The following is a 17,909-nucleotide window of genomic DNA, read 5'->3' on the forward strand; positions in this document are numbered from 1 at the left end:
CTGGACCAACTGGGAGATGAGGACAAAAAAAAAATAGATGGCGTTTAATGCAGACAAGTGTGCGGTGTTGCATTTTGGAAGGGCAAACCAAGGTAAGGCCTAGACAGTAAACGGTCGGGCACTGAGGAGTGCAGAGGAGCAGAGAGATTGTTCCCTGGTGGACAGGGTTATGAAAAAAGCTACTGAGTCTATCAAGGTACTGAGTATAGGAGTTAGGATGTTATGTGAAGTTGTTTAAGACATTGGTGAGGCCAAATTCGGAATAGTGTGCAGTTCTGGTCACCGAACTTAAGGAAGGATATCAGTAAGATTGAATGAGTGCAGAGAAGATTTACTGAGATGAGAACCACTGTGATTGAGGTTTATAAGATTATGAGAGGTCCTAGTTTTTAGCAGAAAAGTATAGGGGGAACATTAGGGAAAAGTTCTTCACTCAGAGTGCGGAATGAGCTGCCATCTGATGTGAATGTAGGCTCGATCGTATGTTTTAAGAATAGATTGGTTGGATACATGGATGGGAGAGGTCTGGAGCAGGTCAATGGGACTAGCGAAATAATGGTCAGCACAGACTAGAAGTTTGCTGTAGCATTCCCTGGTTCTATTCCGCACGTATAACTGATTGGCCACAGTACACCTCCTGCAGATGTTTAAACAACTTTATTTATTCTGTTTAGATCAGACTCAAAACAGTTTGAAAGTTGAGAGAATCAGAAATTGGAGATTGTTATTAAATTGCACCACAAAATAGGAATTTATAAAAATTAGTGATTACAGGTAAACAAAAGCAGCAATTGCTGGAATCTTGAGCCAGAGAATCTGAACAGGTCAAAGTTCACCCATGGCTGGAACTGATCAGTCAACATTGCCGATCTGTACCTTTTATCAATACTTGGTTCAGATCAGCAATGTTGACTGACCACTTCTACCCATGGACAGTGTGTGTGACCTGCTGGGTTCCTCATTAATTCATGTAACTTTTAAGATTTTCAGAGCCTTGATTACAACTGGCTTCAATTTTCTTGGGGGGATCAGGAATCGTCTCCTTCAGAGGAGTAAGACCAAGCAGAAGTGTGTGGCGCTCATACTCTTTGCTCGCTCTGAACACAGTGTCGGTTTCGTGCAAGCGATCCAAGACTCCCAGCACCCCAAAACACTGGTTAAATCTACAAAGACAGAACCATTTTATAAAATGAGTCAATGTTCACAATAGCTTAAAAGCCTTTAAAAATCAGGCAAAATAAACCTATTCAATCTTGTGCTTCACAATTCAATTTGGAAGCTGGAGCAAGACAATCTGCTGGAGGACTCTGGGTCGAGTAGCATTAGTGGGAGACTTGGTCTTGAAAGGGCTCCGGCCTGAAACATTGACAATTCATTTTTTAATGTTTTTAACAGCATGTTAACATTTTTCCAGCACACAAGCCCGTGCCACCCAATTAACCACCTATACATTTTGAAGGGTGTGAGGAAATCCGAGCACCCAGAGAAAACCCATGCAGACACAGGGAGAACAGGCAAACTCCTTCCAGACAGCACTAGATTCAAACCCGGTCTCGGGTGCTGGTAATAACGTTGCACTAACCAGGCTAGTTTATTCTCACTGACTTTGCTTGACCTGCTAATGTCCTCCAGCAGACTGTCTTGTTCAGAGTTCAGTTGGGTTTGAAAAAACACAGCACAGGCCCTTCAGCCCACAATATCTCTGATGACCATGTTGCCAATCCACACTAATCGCATCTTCCTGCTGTTAAGAGCCCAGAGGACCCATAAACCCAGCAGCAGTAGATATTCACCAAGACAAATGGTTACTTAAACAAAAGTTGTTTTTAATTATAATTAACCATTAAAATAGAATCACGCTTTAACTTAATTAACCCCATTTAACCCCCTTCTAATTCTAAGCGTACGTGTATGTAATGTGTGTGCAAGTTCAGAAAGGTTCTTTGGTTCACAGTCCAACCTCATTCCTCCAAGTTCACTGGTTGCAGGCAATTTTTATACTGTGCACAAAATTTAACATCTATTAAGTTAGTTCACCAGGCTTTGGTGCTTGAAAGGTAAATGGTTACCGCTCAGGAAGGTTCTTGTCAGTTTTCAGAGAGAGATTTGTTATTCCAGGATCTCCACCACTGATGTACTTCCATCAGGCACTCCAGTGTCTTGCTGACAAAACTTGCCCCTTCAGGGTTCTCCAGATGATAACCTCTTTCTCTCAGGACAACAGAGTTCCTTTTTGTTTCTCTTATTCCAAGTGAAACATTAGACAGCCAGTCCTCTCCTCTTGCATGAACCACAAGGGCTTCGACCAGGCTGTCTTCCAAAAGCTTGCCAGTCCTGTTCCAGTCCCAGCAATTTTTTGCTGGTTGTAACATTGTCAAGTGCTCTCTGTATCTCTCTCTCTCTCTGAGAGAAAGCCTGTTTGACTCTCTCTACTTACAAAACCACATGACCCTCTTACAACAGCAAGTCTCCTACAGACAATAGCAGAGCCAGCATTCTCTTTCATCTGTTGCTTTTGGGTAAACAAGAATCCATTAGTGGCTCTCTTGAGCACTCTTCAAAGCTCTTGCATAAAGGTGTAAGAAGTCACTATGTCCAGCAGAGCTCTAGTATTTCAAATAAATTTTAAAGTGTTTGCATGTGACCTACTCTAACAAACCTTTCCCAATTTATCTCGCAGAAACATTTCTATATACTCTGTCATACTGCACTATGGTCAATATCTCTCCATCCCCTCCTGGTTCATGTTACATATTAATAATGTACCCATTTCCTCACATTCTGTAAAATAACACTTCAAAAGTCTCCATTAAACTTTTCCCCTCTCACTTTATACATCTGCCCTTTAGTATTTGACATTTCCACTCTGAGAAAACCCAACCATCTCTTTTAATTATCAACTTCCATCAGAGATGATGCTCAGAGAAAATCATTCAAATTTGTCCAACCTTTCCTTCTCACTAATACTCTCTAATCCATGCAGTATCCTGGTGAACTTCTCCAAAGCCTCCACATCCTTCCTGTAATGGTACAACCAGAATTAAGCAAAATACTCCAAATGTTGCCAAACAAAATTTATACAGCTGTGACAACTTCCTGACTTTTATACTCAAAGCCCTGACCAAAGAAGGCAAGCAGGTCATTCCCCTTTTTTCCACCCCTCACCACTACAGACACTCTCCTAGGTATTCCCTCCCCCACCACCACCCCCCCCCCCATCAATGCTCATAGGGTCCTGTCATTTATTGCATACATAGCTCTTGCATTTTAATTCCTACGATGCATCACCTCAAACTTGCTCAGATTAAACTCATTCTACCATTTCTCTGCCCAAATTTTCAGCTGATCTTTATCCTCCTTTCACAACATTCCTCCTATCCACAGATACACAAAGTTTTGCCTCATCTACAAACTTACTAATCAGACTAACACTTTCATCCACATTTTGGAATATGCATTCGAGGTCCCAGCACTGATTCCTGCACAAAACAATTGGTCACGGAGCTCAGAGCAGAAAAAAAACCACCCCTCCACCACTATCTTCTGTGGCCAACTTGCCTCGAATCCCGTGTGGCTTAAATGTACAGAACAGCCTACGATGAAGGACTACCCTTAATTATCTTCGCCACCTCCTCAAACAAAAAAACTCCAATTTGAGAAACAAAACCTCCACCACACAAAGAATGTGTGATGTTACCTAATGTCCATGATCTTCAAAATTCAAGCAAATTTTTGTTTAAGAATTCTCCAATAATTTCCCTACCAATGATGCAAGGTTCACCTGTCTACAACTTCCTTGCTGCCAGAGAACACTACAGCACAGAAACAGGCCCATTTGGCCCTTCTGGTCTGAGCCAAACTATTTTTCTATCTAGTTCCACTGACCTGCACCAGTCAATAGCCCTCCATACCCCTCCCATCCATCTACCTGTCCAAATTCTTCTTAAATATTAAAACTGAACCTGCATTCACCTCGTTCCACATTCCCACTGCTCTCTCATGTTCCCCCTAAACCTTTCCCCTTTATCTCGTAATCCATGTCCTCCAGTTTATATCTCACCCATCCTCAGTGGAAAAAGCCAACCGACATTCACTCTGTCTGTCCCCCTCATCATTTTAAATACCTCGATCAAATTTCCTCTCATTCTTCTACCCTCCAGGAAATAAAGTCCTAGCCTGTTTAACCTTTCCCTGTAAGTCAGTGCCTGAAGTCCAACAACATCCTAGTAAATCTTCTCTGCACTCCCTTATTAATATCTTTCCTGCAGTTTTGTGACCAAAACTGCCCACAATACTACAAATTTGGCCTCACCAACGTCTTCTACAACTTTACGGTAACATCCCAACTCCTATACTCAATACTTTGATTTATGAAGGCCAAGTTGCCAAAAGTTCTCTTTCCCACCCTGTTCACCTGTGACGCCACTTTCAGGGAATTATGTATCTGTATTCCCAGATCCCCCTGCTCTACTGCAATCCTCAGTGCCCGACCATTTACCGTGTATGTCCCTTCTTGGTTGGTCCTTCCAAAATGCAGCACCTCACACTTGTCTGCATTAAATTCCATCTGCCAGTTTTCAGCCCACTTTTCCAGCTGGTCCAGATCCCTCTGCAAGCTTTTAGCCTTCCGGATTTTTTTTTTTGGAAAATTTGATTTATGGTTTTGCAGACTCTTATTAGCCAGGTGTTATAGGGGAACAATCCTCCCCTTTTACAGGTCATTGTTTGCTGAGTCCTCCCTTTTTCTTTCCCCCCCCCCCCCTTCTTCATCCTCCCTCCCACTTCAATCCAGGTAAAAGCATAAAAATCAATTATTAAAAATAAAAATACAAATGCCGAAGAGAAAAAGAAAAAAGGGGGGGAGCCGGCAGGACTTCCAAATTGTCTCTTTGTTTTCAGTATTTCAGGACTTGTGTGATCCTGTTTTTCACCTAATCCTATTGAGAAAGGCTCTGGGAAGGCTAATCACACCTGCTCTTCAATATGTCACAAATATAGCTGCCACATCTCAACAAATGTGTCATGTCTCTCCCTTTTAAATTATGTAATTTTCTCCAGGGGACACAGCTCTGCATCTCTTCCATCTTGCTGTGCTTAGCTGAGAGCCAGATCATTATGCATTTCCTGGCCACCACCAAGGCAACCTTCACAAATTGAATTTGATGTTGAGAGTGGTTCTCAACCTTTTTCTTTCCACTCACAGACCACTAAGTAATCCCTATGCCATCGGTGCTCTGTGATTAGTAAGGGATTGTTTAAAGTGTTGTGTGATTGAGAATGAAAGACCCAATTATACTGAAATATTTTGCTTGATATATTGGCTCATTTTCTTTGGAGTTCTGAAACTGTATATAACAAGTCAATTAGGTTTGATTAAAACAGTGGTTTTCAAACTTTTTCTTTCCACCCACATACCACCTTAAGCAATCCCTTACTAATCACAGAGCACCGATGGCATAGGGAATACTTAAAGTGGGTTGTGAGTGAAAAGAAAAAGATTGAGAACCACTGATTTAGTCAATTTTGGACTTGCATCCATAATATCCCCCAGCAGGAACAAGGCCGAGTCCTGCAGATACTCTGCCCTTGTGATTTTTTTTCAAAATGTCCCCTAATTCTACCCAAAAGGTTCTCACCTTGGCACATAGCCAGGTTGAATGCACAAAGGTTCTGAGATTTCTGGTTAAACCTTATGCAATTTTTGCCGTGTAAGGTATAGCTGATGCAAGAAATTGGAAGTCTCACCAGCATCTTTAGGAATTGTTCCTAAATCTGACTCCATCTTTGCCTCAATGTATAGAGACCTGGTTTGGGGCTCTTGTTTTGGAACAGAAGATACATCGCTGAAATGAATTTACACGTGATCCCCCTTTGAATTAGAGCCTCCATGTCACTACGCAGCGGCAGGTCCCTCAAAAAAGATTTTAATTGAAGATAGCAGAAGGTGGTCTTTTTTGCCAAGTCAAATTTGTTTTTTTTTAATTGCTCGAATGACATTTTCTTGCATTTTTTATACTCCTCAAGTTCCTCATTTGCTCAGTGTTGCCTCTACCTGCTGGACACCTCTCTTCCAAACCAAATCCTCAACATCCCTTGAAAACCAAGGTTCCCTATGCCTGTTGATTTTGCCTTTAATCTCTGTATTGGACTCTCAAAATGTTGCCTTTGACGGTCTTCCACTTACCAAGCACATCCTTGCCCAAAAACAACTTATCCCAATTCATACATTCTCGATCTTTTCTCATTTCCTCAAAATTGGCTTTTCTCTGATTTAGAATCTCAATCCAAGGCCCAGACCTATCCTTTTTTTAAAAAAAAATTTCTATCAAGCTTAACACAACAATCCATATACAGGTACAAGATATTAATAAAGCCAGACAAAATAATAACATATACATAACATGAAATTACAATAAATGCACAATATGACAAATTTTTTATTCCATCCTTTATTACTAAATGTGATTGTCTATCAAAATGATTATATGTGTAAATCAGTTAAATACTATTACAACAAATCACATTCAAGTTAATAAAATCTGAAAAAAGGGATATTATCCAGGATAATCATAATTAAACCCCATCAATCCACTTCTCTAAAAGAAAAAGCCCAAACACTAATACTAATCTAACGCCTCCCTCTAGTCAAGGTTACAAGAGAAATACAAAGATGGATCAACTTGTGACCTCCAGAAGATGGACAGATCAGCTCTAGAGCACCCAAATTACCTAAAACTACCAATTATTACAGTATTCTTTAAATAGGCCCCATACCTTTTCAAAATGAAACTTTTTATCTTTAATTTTATACCTTATTCTCTTTAAGCTTAGCTATAACATTACATCTTGTAGCCATGTGCAAGAGTCAGTGGGAGTTCATCTTTCCATTTCATTAAAACTGTTCATCTGGCTATCAACATACTAAAAGCTAAAACTTTCTCTTGAGATGCCAATAAATGTTTATCCTGTTCACGTGAAAAACCAAATAAGGCAGTTAAAGGGCATGGAGCTAATTTAACCTTAAAAATCACTGACAGAATGAAAAATATTCTGCCAATACCTTTTTTGATGCATTAGACTCGGTCATTTCTTCATCTATATGGCAGGGAAAACATTCACGCATCTTCAGAAAACTATTAGGAATGGAAAATGTCACTTCCAAATTTTCGATTTTATTATTAATATTTGATAAAGTAGCAAGTCGCCCTTCTTGGGCAGAAATGGAACTGAACTTTTCCAAGAAATCATCTATGTTGGCCATTTTAGAGTCCACTTTACGCTTTTCATTTCCTAAATTGACATAATCCGATAATGAGAATTAGATTGAGAATATGGGCTGAATTTAGGAAATTGTTTGGTTATACTTTTTCTCTGGGTAGTTCTATCATAGATAACCATCTAATCCCACCTTCAATATTAGAGGAAGGCTTTAAGGAAAGGTACAGATTTGAGATTTAAAAATTTAAAGATTTATTCATTCAAAATAACTGCTTCTTTTAAACAAGTGTCAGTTAAATTTAAGTTTCTAATAGAAATTTTTTAGATATTTGCAAGTGAGGAATTTCCAGACTAAATTGAACACTTTCCCTTGAATTGCAGATTAAATATTCTTGATATAGTTTTTGATCTACAATTTGTTCATAGAGGATTGATTATCGCGTATTTATATTGATTTATTGGATTTAAGACTAGCCCCAATGGCTAAAATTCAAGATGATTGGGAGTGTGACCTTAATATCCCTTTTTCAGATGAGGACTGGTTTTCTACTCTTAGTTTGATCAATGAGTCTTCACTGACACTGTTTATCACACAGATTATAGGTCTAAATTCAAATTAGCCCCTTTCTATGCGGGTGTTGATCAATTTTGTGAAGCCTCATTGATTCATGTTTTGGGAGTGTCCTAAATAGGAAGGTATTGGCAGAACTATCCTTCTCCATAATGAAAACATGATCAATGGTTCCAAAATTTTTCCCTATGCATATTTCTGTCACCTGTCCTGTTCCCTAATGGAAGATCCAGTATGGCCATCTGGATATTACCTCTATATATTGATGTAGAAAACTTTCCTGGACACATTTGACAAACTCCAACACATCTATCCCTTTTACAGTTTGGAAGTCCTAGTCAATATATGGAAAGTTAAAATCTCCAACGATCACAACTTTGTTTCCTGCAGCTGTCTGAAATGTCTCAAGATTTGATCCTCCAATTCTTGTTGACTATTGGGCGATCTATAATACAACCCTACGAGTGTGGTCATTTCCTTTCCCATTCCTCAGCTCCCCTCATATAGCCTCAGTAACTATCCTTTTGGTCTGTCCTACCTGAGTACAACTGTGATATTTTCCCTGATGAGCAATGCCACTCCTCCCCATTTCATTCCCCCCCCCTCTCCCGTTCCATCAAGACTGAAACAGCAGAAGCCCAAAACATTGAGCTGCCAGACCTGCTCCTCCTGCAACCAAGTTTCATGGCCACAATGTCATAATTCCACACTATAAGCTCATCTGCCTTTCCTACAATACTGAGAACATTTCCACCACATAACACCTGTTGACTTCTAACATTGCATGCAATTTTCACAATCTTTTTCCTCCTCCACTCCCCTATCCCCCTACAAATCTAGTTTAACCCCCCCCCCCCCCAGAAGCATTAGCACACCTTCCCGCAAGGATATTAGTCCCCCTCTAGTACAGATGCAAACTGTCCTGTTGGAACAGGTCCAACCTTCCCTGGAAGAGAGCCCAATAATCCAGACCCTCCCTCCTGCACAATGTCTCTAGCCACGTGTTTAGCTGCATTATCCTCCTTTTTCTAACCTCACGAGCACATAGCACAGATAGCAATCCTGAGATCACAACCCTGGAGGTCCTGTCCTTCAACCTAGCACCTAACTCCCTGAACTTTCTCTTTGCAGAACCTCCTCACCTTTCCATCCCACATCATTGAGTCAAACGGCGGATTCTCATGTAGATAGGGTGGTGAAGGCGGCTTTTGGTATACTGGCCTTTATAAATCAAAGCATAGAATTTAGGAGCTGGGAGGTGATGTTGAAACTGTTCAAGGCATTGGTGAGGCCAAATATGGAATATTGTGTGCCGTTCTGGATGCCAAATTATAGGAAGGCTATCAATAAGGTAGAGAGGGTGCAGCGAAGATTTACTAAAATGTTGCCTGGATTACAGTATCTAGAATACAAAGAAAGATTGAGTCGACTGGGTCTTTATTCATTGGAGAGTAGAAGGTTGAGGGGGGATTTGATCGAGGTCTTTAAAATGATGAGGGGGGCTAGACAGAGAAGATGTGAATAGGTTCTTCCCCTTGAGGATAGGAGAGATTGGAACGAGGGGTCATAAGTTAGGAAAATGTTTAGATATAACACGAGAGGAAGCTTCTTCACTCAGAGTGGTGGCTGAATGGAATGACCTTCTGGAAGAGGTGGTTGCAACAGGGTCAATTTTGTCATTTAAGAGACGGTTGGATACGTGCATGGATGTGAGGGGATTGGAGGGTTATGGAGAGAGAGCAGGTAGGTGGGACTAGTGGAGTTCACTTAAATCGGTACGGAGTAGCGGGGCTAACATGGCCTGTTTCCGTACTGTAATTGTTCTATGGTTATACATGGATCACATCTGGCTGCTCACTCACCCTTTATCCTGTGAATGCCATGATCTCAATCTGAGACATCTTGGACCCTGGTACCAGGGAGGAAGAATACCATCTGGGATACTCAATCTCTTCTACAGAACCTCTTATCTGTCGCCTTAACTATGTCCATAAACAAAGAAACAACAGTGGCTCTTCTCCAATCTTCTGGCATCTCACTTGTAGCTGTAGAGAATCTGTCAGAGCCCCAGCAATCTCTTCCCTTGTTCCCCAGGATTCCATCAGGTTTTTGGGGCTTTTCCACCTAGAAATGGGGAGAGCGTACAAACTCCTCACAGACAGCGCTGGATTTGAACCCATGTCCCAATCGCTGGTGCTGTAAAGACAATGTGCTAATTGCTACGTCAACTCTGCCACTGTTTATGTACCTCCAAATCCCTAAGCCACACTGAAAATCCCTCATCAGTCCTTGGCTTTCCTAATACTGATAGATCCTATCCTTCGGAATCCCCTCCAGTAACTTAGCTATGACGGACATTAAACTCACTCGCCTGTCGTTCCTTAGCTTGTCCTTACGGCCCCCCTCAGCCTCCAACACTCCAGGGAAAAGAGTCCCTATCTATCCAGCCTTGTATAATTCAAGGTCATCAGTCTTAGTGACATCTTTGTGAATCTCTTCTGTGCCTGTTCCAGTTTAGTGATATCTTTCCTATACTGGGTGACTAAAACTGCACACCATACTCCACTGTCAATGTCTTGTACACTTTAAAGATGACGTCTCTGCTCCTGTAGTCAACATGTCTACTCTTTTAAACAAGTTGTCAAATACTTATCAAACTTATACAGGTGTACTATAGAAGGTATGTGGGCTGATTGCATCATGGTTTGATCATTTAGAACATTTGAAGGTATCCAGCATAGCCAGGTCCATCACAGGCTCTGATCTATCATAAATTGAATACATCTACGTGAGATGTTGCCTTAAGAAGGCAGCCGAAATCACAAAGGGCCCCCATTACTCTGGTCACAACCTCTTCTCACTGCTTCCTCCCAGGAGAGGGCACAGAGGCCTGATACCTAACATCTCTCAACTGAAGAACAGTATTTTTTTCCAACAGTATTCAAGCTCTTGAACTTCCCTTTACAACCCAAATATTAAAGTTCAAAAATACCCATCTACACTATTGAATCACCACTTTTTTCTTTCACTTCTAAACTAAAGGCATAACATTAATCCTCCTCCTTTCTTCCGATTCCTCCCCCTGACTAATGATGAAACCAGGATCTCTGCTAGGGCTCCTGTAATTTCTTTCCAAAATACCCAAAACACTTGATCAAGCCCCAGGAATTTATCTACCTTTATGTTAAAGACCTCTAACATGTCCTCTTTGGTAAAGTGGTCTCTGTTCACAACATCATTTATTTTCTCAAACCCCCACCCCACCCCCCCACCAGCCATACAGATGAGAAATATTTGCTCAGCACCTCATCCTTCTTTATAAAACATAGAGCATGCGAACAGGCCCCCCTGGCCCACGAGTCTGTGCAGCCCAATTAACACAGCCCCTGCCCGATGACTTGTTGATCTTTCTGAGGTTCTATTATTTTCCTGGTTACTTCTTCTGAATTTCACATACTCATTCAGGACCTCAAATATGCATGAAAATGTGCTGGAATCTGCACGCGACTGTCAGCTTTCTTAAAGTAGCTTTGAAAAAAGAAATTCTGTCTCAACCGAGCTGCCCTCTGAGAAGCAGTACCAAATTTCAACAGAACACCTCTCCAACTCCTCAGAGCAGCCCCATGGCTCAAACATTTGGACCATTTCTGACACTTTCTCACCTTTCTACATCACAATGTTTCTATCTCAGGAGACAAACCAACCAACTCCTTGCTCCTGCTACCTTGACTGCACCTCCTCCCGCCAATCTCCTGCAAGGATGCCATCCAGTTTCTTTGGGTTTGCTGCATCTGCTCTCAAGGTGAGGCCTTCCATTCCAGGACTTCTGAAACATCCTCCTTATTTAAAGCAGCATCTTCCCATCGACTGTGATCAATCGAGCTGGTCTTACTGCCCCTGCCTCCAAACAGAACAGAGCAAGGTTTCTCCTGTACCCCCAAGCTTCCACATTCAGTGCATCATCCTCCATCATGTTCGCCAGCTGCAACTGACATATCACCAGACATATCTACCCCCCCCCAAATCCTTTCCACCTTCTGCAGGGAGGTTTCCCTCTATAATTCCCTTGTCCGCTCATCCCTCCCACCCACCTCTCTGTGACTCCTGATACTTTCCCCTGCAACCACTTGCTCTCACAAGACAAAAATTAATGTGCGCCTCAGCAGGAGCATTTGGAGCTCCCTCCTCTACATCAGGTGAGATTAAACACAAACAGGGATCCTCTCTTCTTCTGCACCCCTTCTGCTCTTCCCATTCCCACCTTTCATATCCCCCTCTCAATCACTCCCACCTCTTTGATTCTATTCCCCCATTAATCGTTACTGCTTTCTTCACACCTTCCCCCCCCCCGACCCATTCCACATGGACTCTCTTTATACCACTATTCTCACCTTCAGTATAAACAGCCTAGCTTCTGATTACCCTCTCCAACCAGTATCTCTCCTCTTCCTGACCCCTTCCTGTCTGCCTCCATCCATCATGTCTCACCTTTGCCTGCTTCGCTAATCCTGAGTGGGGTCTCTGTATCACCCCTCCTATCCTGTCCTCCACACTGCTTCTGTTCCCGATGAATTTCAGCTCAAAAAGTCCATAGTTCTTTTTCTCCCACTGATGCTGCTTGAGCCTTTGTTGAACTCATGTTTAGCTTCATTTTGGACTTAACTGGTCCAGGATTTCTTTCTCCTCAAATGAACCTACCTCGCCCCAAATCTACTTGCCAAGAACCTTCCCTGGCCTCTTTTAACCTTCCAAACTGACTGACTTCTTTCCTGATTCCTTTATATTTCCCAATGGCCTTGTCTGATTTCCATTCTCAAGGCAAGAAATGGGAAGATTACAAGCTTCGTGCAGGAAGTTGCCGTGGGGACACGAATACCAGTAATAACAGCCTGGCCTCTGAGTACCAATCTTGACAAGAAAGTTTCCTCCACTCCCCCTGTTCAATGTGCGGAAATCCTCTGCAATGCATCTAACACCGAGACCTGGTCAAATATCTAATACCAGTCCCCACACCCTGTCACCCGATCACCTTTTGATATTTCTCACTGTTACCACAGCCCTCCACTGTACACCACACAAACCAACCTTCAGTCAGAGTTGTCCAGCAGAGAAACAGGCCCCTTGGAACACCAGGTCAATGCCTTGTGGCCCATCTGTACATCACATTTGTCTACATTTAGAACATATCCCCTAACCATAGAATGCTACAGGCCATTTGGCCCCTCTAGTCTGTGCTGACCATCATCTCACTAGTCCCAGTGACCTGCTCCAATGCCATAACCCTCCAGTCCTCATCCATCCAGATACCTATCCAATTTATTCTTAAAACATACGATTGAGCCCGCATTCACATCAGATGGCAGCTCATTCCACACCCCCACCACTCTCTGAGTGAAGAACTTGCCCCTAATGTTCCGCCTAACCTTTCTCCCTTCAGCTTAAAACTGACCTCTCGTATTTATCCCCCCCCATCTCAGTCGGAAAAGCTTTTTTGCATCTACTCCGTCTATGTCTCTCAATCTTATAAACTATCAAATCTCCCCTCATTCTTCGCCCCAAGGATTTCTTTCCTGTGTACTTGTCCAAATGCTTCTTGCACCTCATCTGCTGCTGGCCTGCTCCATATTCCCCACCCTCAGATCCCTTTTAAAGTCCTTCCTCAAAACTTGTTTTTGTTGATCCTACCATACTCTGACCCTATCCATATTTCTTGTCAATTTTTTTAACATTTAGACATACAGCACAGTAACAGGCCCTTTCAGCCCATGAGTCTAAGCCATCCAATTTACACCCAATTAACCTATCACCCCTAGTATGTTTTGGATGGTGGGAGGAAACCAGAGCCCCAGGGAAAACCCCACACAGACACAGGAGAAGGTACAACCAGTGCGGGATTCGAACCCTGGTCCCAAATGCTGGTGCTGTAAAGGCGTGGTGCTAGCCACTACACCAACCGTGCCAGCCTTGTCATCTTGTACAATACAGGATGACTCCTTAGCCAAAGGAACTCAGAGAGCTCATCAGCAACTTTGGGACATTTCAGGACCTGATGCAGGATCGCAACTTTGAAATATCAACAATTCCTTTCCCCCACAGATGTTGATTGACCCTCTGAGGACGTCCAACAGTAGATTTTTGCTCCCGATTCCAGCAGCTGCAGCCTCCAGGTCAAATTCAAAAACCTTTCTTCCCCGCACAGAAAACAAATCTACTCTCTGCCCTCAGTTAAATTTCTCCACTCCAAACACCTCGCAAGGGCAAGGTAGACAATCACATGGGATCAATTGGATACTAAATTGGCTTTGATGGCAAAAGTAATTTTATAAAACAGTGCAGTACAGAACATCCCTTCGGCCCAAGTTTCTGTACTATATGTGGCCCACTCTTTCCATAGTCACACCCCTTTTTCCTGTGATCTATGTCCAGCTGTAGCCTTTAACAATCTCCTCACTGCCCCAAACCACCAGCAATTTCAAACTTTCTAACCACATCTCCTAATTTCACGTCCAAGTTGTTAATATTCAGCACAAGCTGCAGGTGCCCCAGCCTCATCCCACTGATTAGATTTCCAGTTGTGAGCAAGTCCTGGGAAAAGTGCACCACTTTAGGTCTTGTGTGAGAGGGACTCGCTTCTGGCAGGAGGCCACATCAGCCTATGGAACAATTCTCGCCCTGCCTCGTGGGACAGGGGATCGTTGCGACCGTTTGGAATCATTAGATTGTGAAAGCCCTCGGCCACAGGCTGGGTCAAGGTGGGGCACCATTCCATTTGAAGGGTTTTATATTTCCACTGTGCACACCCTTGAATGGTTGATTTTTATCCAAATTCCCTTCAAGAAGAAAAGGACCACCATGAAATTGTGTCTCAGTTTCCACACAAGTACCAGCAACACCTACCGGAGATGATGAAAATCATGGAATTCCGGAGACGGCAACAGTGGAAGGTGATAGCCACAGTGGGAAATGGTGGATATTAACAACGCCAGTGTGAACCACAGCATCATAGTTGCCACATGGGATCCCAGCAAGATCGGACCAATCATTGGAGGTAACATGTTGGAGAACTGTGGGAGGGAAAGGACACAGCACCTTTCACTCACTCCAATGCGCAGTCTACAGTACAGATGCCCCCCCCCCCTCACCCCAGCCCCTCCCCTCCCAGGATGCCCTCCTCACCCAGACCCACCCCTTTGCCCTGGCCCCCCACTTGCTCACCACATGCTCCACAGGATGGGCATAGAGGGAAATGATGCCAATTGGGGCTGTCCATTCATGATGTTTCTTGTGAATGTGTTTGTAAAGTGTTGGATGATGGAATAACCTGGAGGGGATCAATACTGAAATATTAACAGTGCTGACCAAATAAGAGGAAAATTTACACAAAATACCTTCATCTACCCACCACCTTTACACATTCCCAGCCCATTTCCATTACATCCATGGTATGTGTGCCAGACATTATCAACGACAGTTCCTGAAATATTAATTCTCCACTTGACCTTCTGAGTATTTTATTATTGAAGGTTAACACTCGTGGAATTGAAAACAAAAGAATGGGTAGAGTCTTTCACTAATTGACAGGATGAGTTGGGCCCTACAGGGAATAGTGCTAGCCCTCAGCAGATCACGGACTAAACACCAATTTGGCTGCAGAACCAAAAGTAACTATTTCCAAAAATGTTGATCGTACAAAATTATGTTGGATAGCGAGTCAAGAAGGAAGAGGCTTCAAGGCAACATCGATCATGGCAAACTGAATACAAGATGAAGTTATCAGAAAATGTTGACTAGGCTGGGTCTTTATTTCCTGGAGTGTAGTAAGCGTAGATCTACAAAATCAGGAGTAGCATGGACAAGGGGATTGTTCACAAGGTAAGTGATTCTGGAACTCGAGGGCATAGGTTTAAGGTGAGTGATTCAAGAGGGACCTGAGAGGTAATGTTTTCACTCAGAGAATGGTGTGCATCTTGAACGAGTTGCTAGAGGAAACTACAATGCCAGAATGCCAGACATGTTTCAGCATGGATGAGTTGCTCTGTGTGGGCCATCCACCTTGGTACACAAACCACAAAGGCAGAATATTTATTAAATGCAGAGAGATAGAGCAGAGGTGATGGTTAGAGTGAAGAGAGAAACAGAAATTTAGCATCCAGCTAAAGCAAATCGTTAATATGGGCTTTATTGTGAAGTGCTGGAGTCATTATTCACAGGCCACACTGTGCCTACACTGGCATTTGGTTTGCCTCCATCAGTGCTGTTGATCATCACATATGGAACAGACTAGGAGAGGGGCCAGATTTCCTCCCTGAACAATAGAGAAGCAGAAAGATTTTTTTTAAGCGGCAACCCTCAGAATTCAGGATCACAGTTACAGAGACCAGCTTTCATGAAGGTCAATTCAGATTTATTTCATTATTTGAACTGAAGCCTCCCTCCCACCCCGACCACGAAGTCATTCACACTGAATTAATGAATCCAGAACCCTGGCTGTCAATCCAATAGCAATCATTGGATTACAATCATGGTAGGTGAGAACATGCAGCCTGGTACCACTCAAGATAGAAGTTCTTAAAATGATGAGGCAGGCAGAATATTTTCCCAAAGTAAAAGCATGACACCAGTGGATATGCATTTAAGACGAGGGTAAAGATGTTTAAAGGAGATGTGCAGAGTGGTGGGTACTGGAACAACTGCTGGGAGCAGTGTGGAAACGGATACAACAGGAACACTTAAGGATTTTTAGATAGGCATGCAAATATGAAGGGGTTGGACGGATATCTCAGGTGCAAGCAGATCTTTAGCTTGATTTGGAAATCATGTTCAGCACAGACATTTGGGCCAAAGTGCCTGTCCCTGTGCTGTTCTACGTTCAGTTTAAATGCAGAGTTTTGTTTGTGATGAATCTGTGTCATCCCGTCAGTCTTTCGCTGGGCTTAACCTGCTCTACTGACATTGGACGTGTATTATCTTTACCACTAAAGACACCCCCCTTGGCTATAACAGTGTATGCACCCATTATCATTCATTATATAACCATATAACAGTTTATGGTATGGAAACAGGCCATTTCGACCCTTCAAGTCCACGCCTTCTCTCAAACAACTCCGCTAGATCCCCCACCTATTCTCCGCCCATAACCCTCCAACCCCCTCCTATCCATGTATATATCCACCCTCCTCTTAAATGAAAGAATTGACTCTGCCTCAATTATTTCCTCTGTAAGATTATTCCATTCAGCCACCACTCTCTGAGTGAAGAATCATCCTCTAATGTTTCTCCTAAAATTTTGCCCCCTTACCCTCAACTTGTGTCCTCTTGTTTCAACCTCCCCTGCTCCCCTACTTGCATCTATACCTATTCCCTTCATAATTTTAAACACTTCTATCAAATCCCCTCTCACTCGTCTATGTTCCAATGAATAAAGTCCTAACCTCTTCAATCTTCCTCTGTACTCTAGGCATTTTAGGCCAGGCAACATCCTTGTAAATCTTCTCTGCACCCACTCCACCTTATCTATATCCTTCCTATAATTTGGAGACCAGAAATGAACACAATACTCCAAACCTGGCCTCACCAATGCCTTAAACAGTCGCAGCATTACAAGATTAACGCAAATAAAAGTGAAGCAATGCCAATGAATAATGCGGATTTCTCAAAATTTAAGAAAGAATCACCATTCGGATGGCAAATGCAAGCAATACAATACCTAGGTATACAAATAAATAAAAACCTCGGCCATCTATATAAACTCAATTATTATCCACTAATGAAAAAATTACAGGACGACTTAGTGCATTGGAAAGACTTACCACTAACACTAATAGGAAGGATAAACTGTATTAAAATGAACATTTTCCCCAGGATATAATACCTATTTCAGGCATTGCCAATACACTTGACGGAGAAATTCTTCAAGGAGTTAAAGAAAATAATAAGGAAATTTTTATGGAAAGGGGGGAAACCGAGGATAGCACTAGATAAATTAACAGAATGGTATAAACAAGGAGGCTTACAACTGCCAAACTTTAAAAATTATTATAGAGCTGCACAATTAAGATACCTATCAGATTTTTATCAAACAAGGGAAAAGCCAGATTGGACTAGATTAGAACTAGATAAA

At 42.4% G+C, this 17,909-nt stretch overlaps 1 protein-coding gene across 5 annotated transcripts in view; it reads right to left on the reverse strand.

Annotated features, from left to right (window-relative positions):
• Window positions 1-640: 640 nt before the first annotated feature.
• The window catches only part of faxdc2 (fatty acid hydroxylase domain containing 2), a 58,375-nt gene continuing 41,106 nt past the window's right edge, over window positions 641-17,909 (reverse strand). For all 5 annotated transcript variants that reach the window (XM_069897934.1, XM_069897932.1, XM_069897931.1 and 2 more), the window contains 3 exons: window positions 15,005-15,110; window positions 14,687-14,853; window positions 641-1,163 (listed from right to left, as the gene is read on the reverse strand). In XM_069897934.1, coding sequence (XP_069754035.1) covers window positions 962-1,163; window positions 14,687-14,853; window positions 15,005-15,110 — 475 coding nt within the window. In that variant the 3' untranslated portion in view covers window positions 641-961. The remainder of the gene's footprint in view (window positions 1,164-14,686; window positions 14,854-15,004; window positions 15,111-17,909) is intronic.

This window comes from Narcine bancroftii, chromosome 9 (genome assembly GCF_036971445.1).
Source record: "Narcine bancroftii isolate sNarBan1 chromosome 9, sNarBan1.hap1, whole genome shotgun sequence".
Taxonomy (NCBI): domain Eukaryota; kingdom Metazoa; phylum Chordata; class Chondrichthyes; order Torpediniformes; family Narcinidae; genus Narcine; species Narcine bancroftii.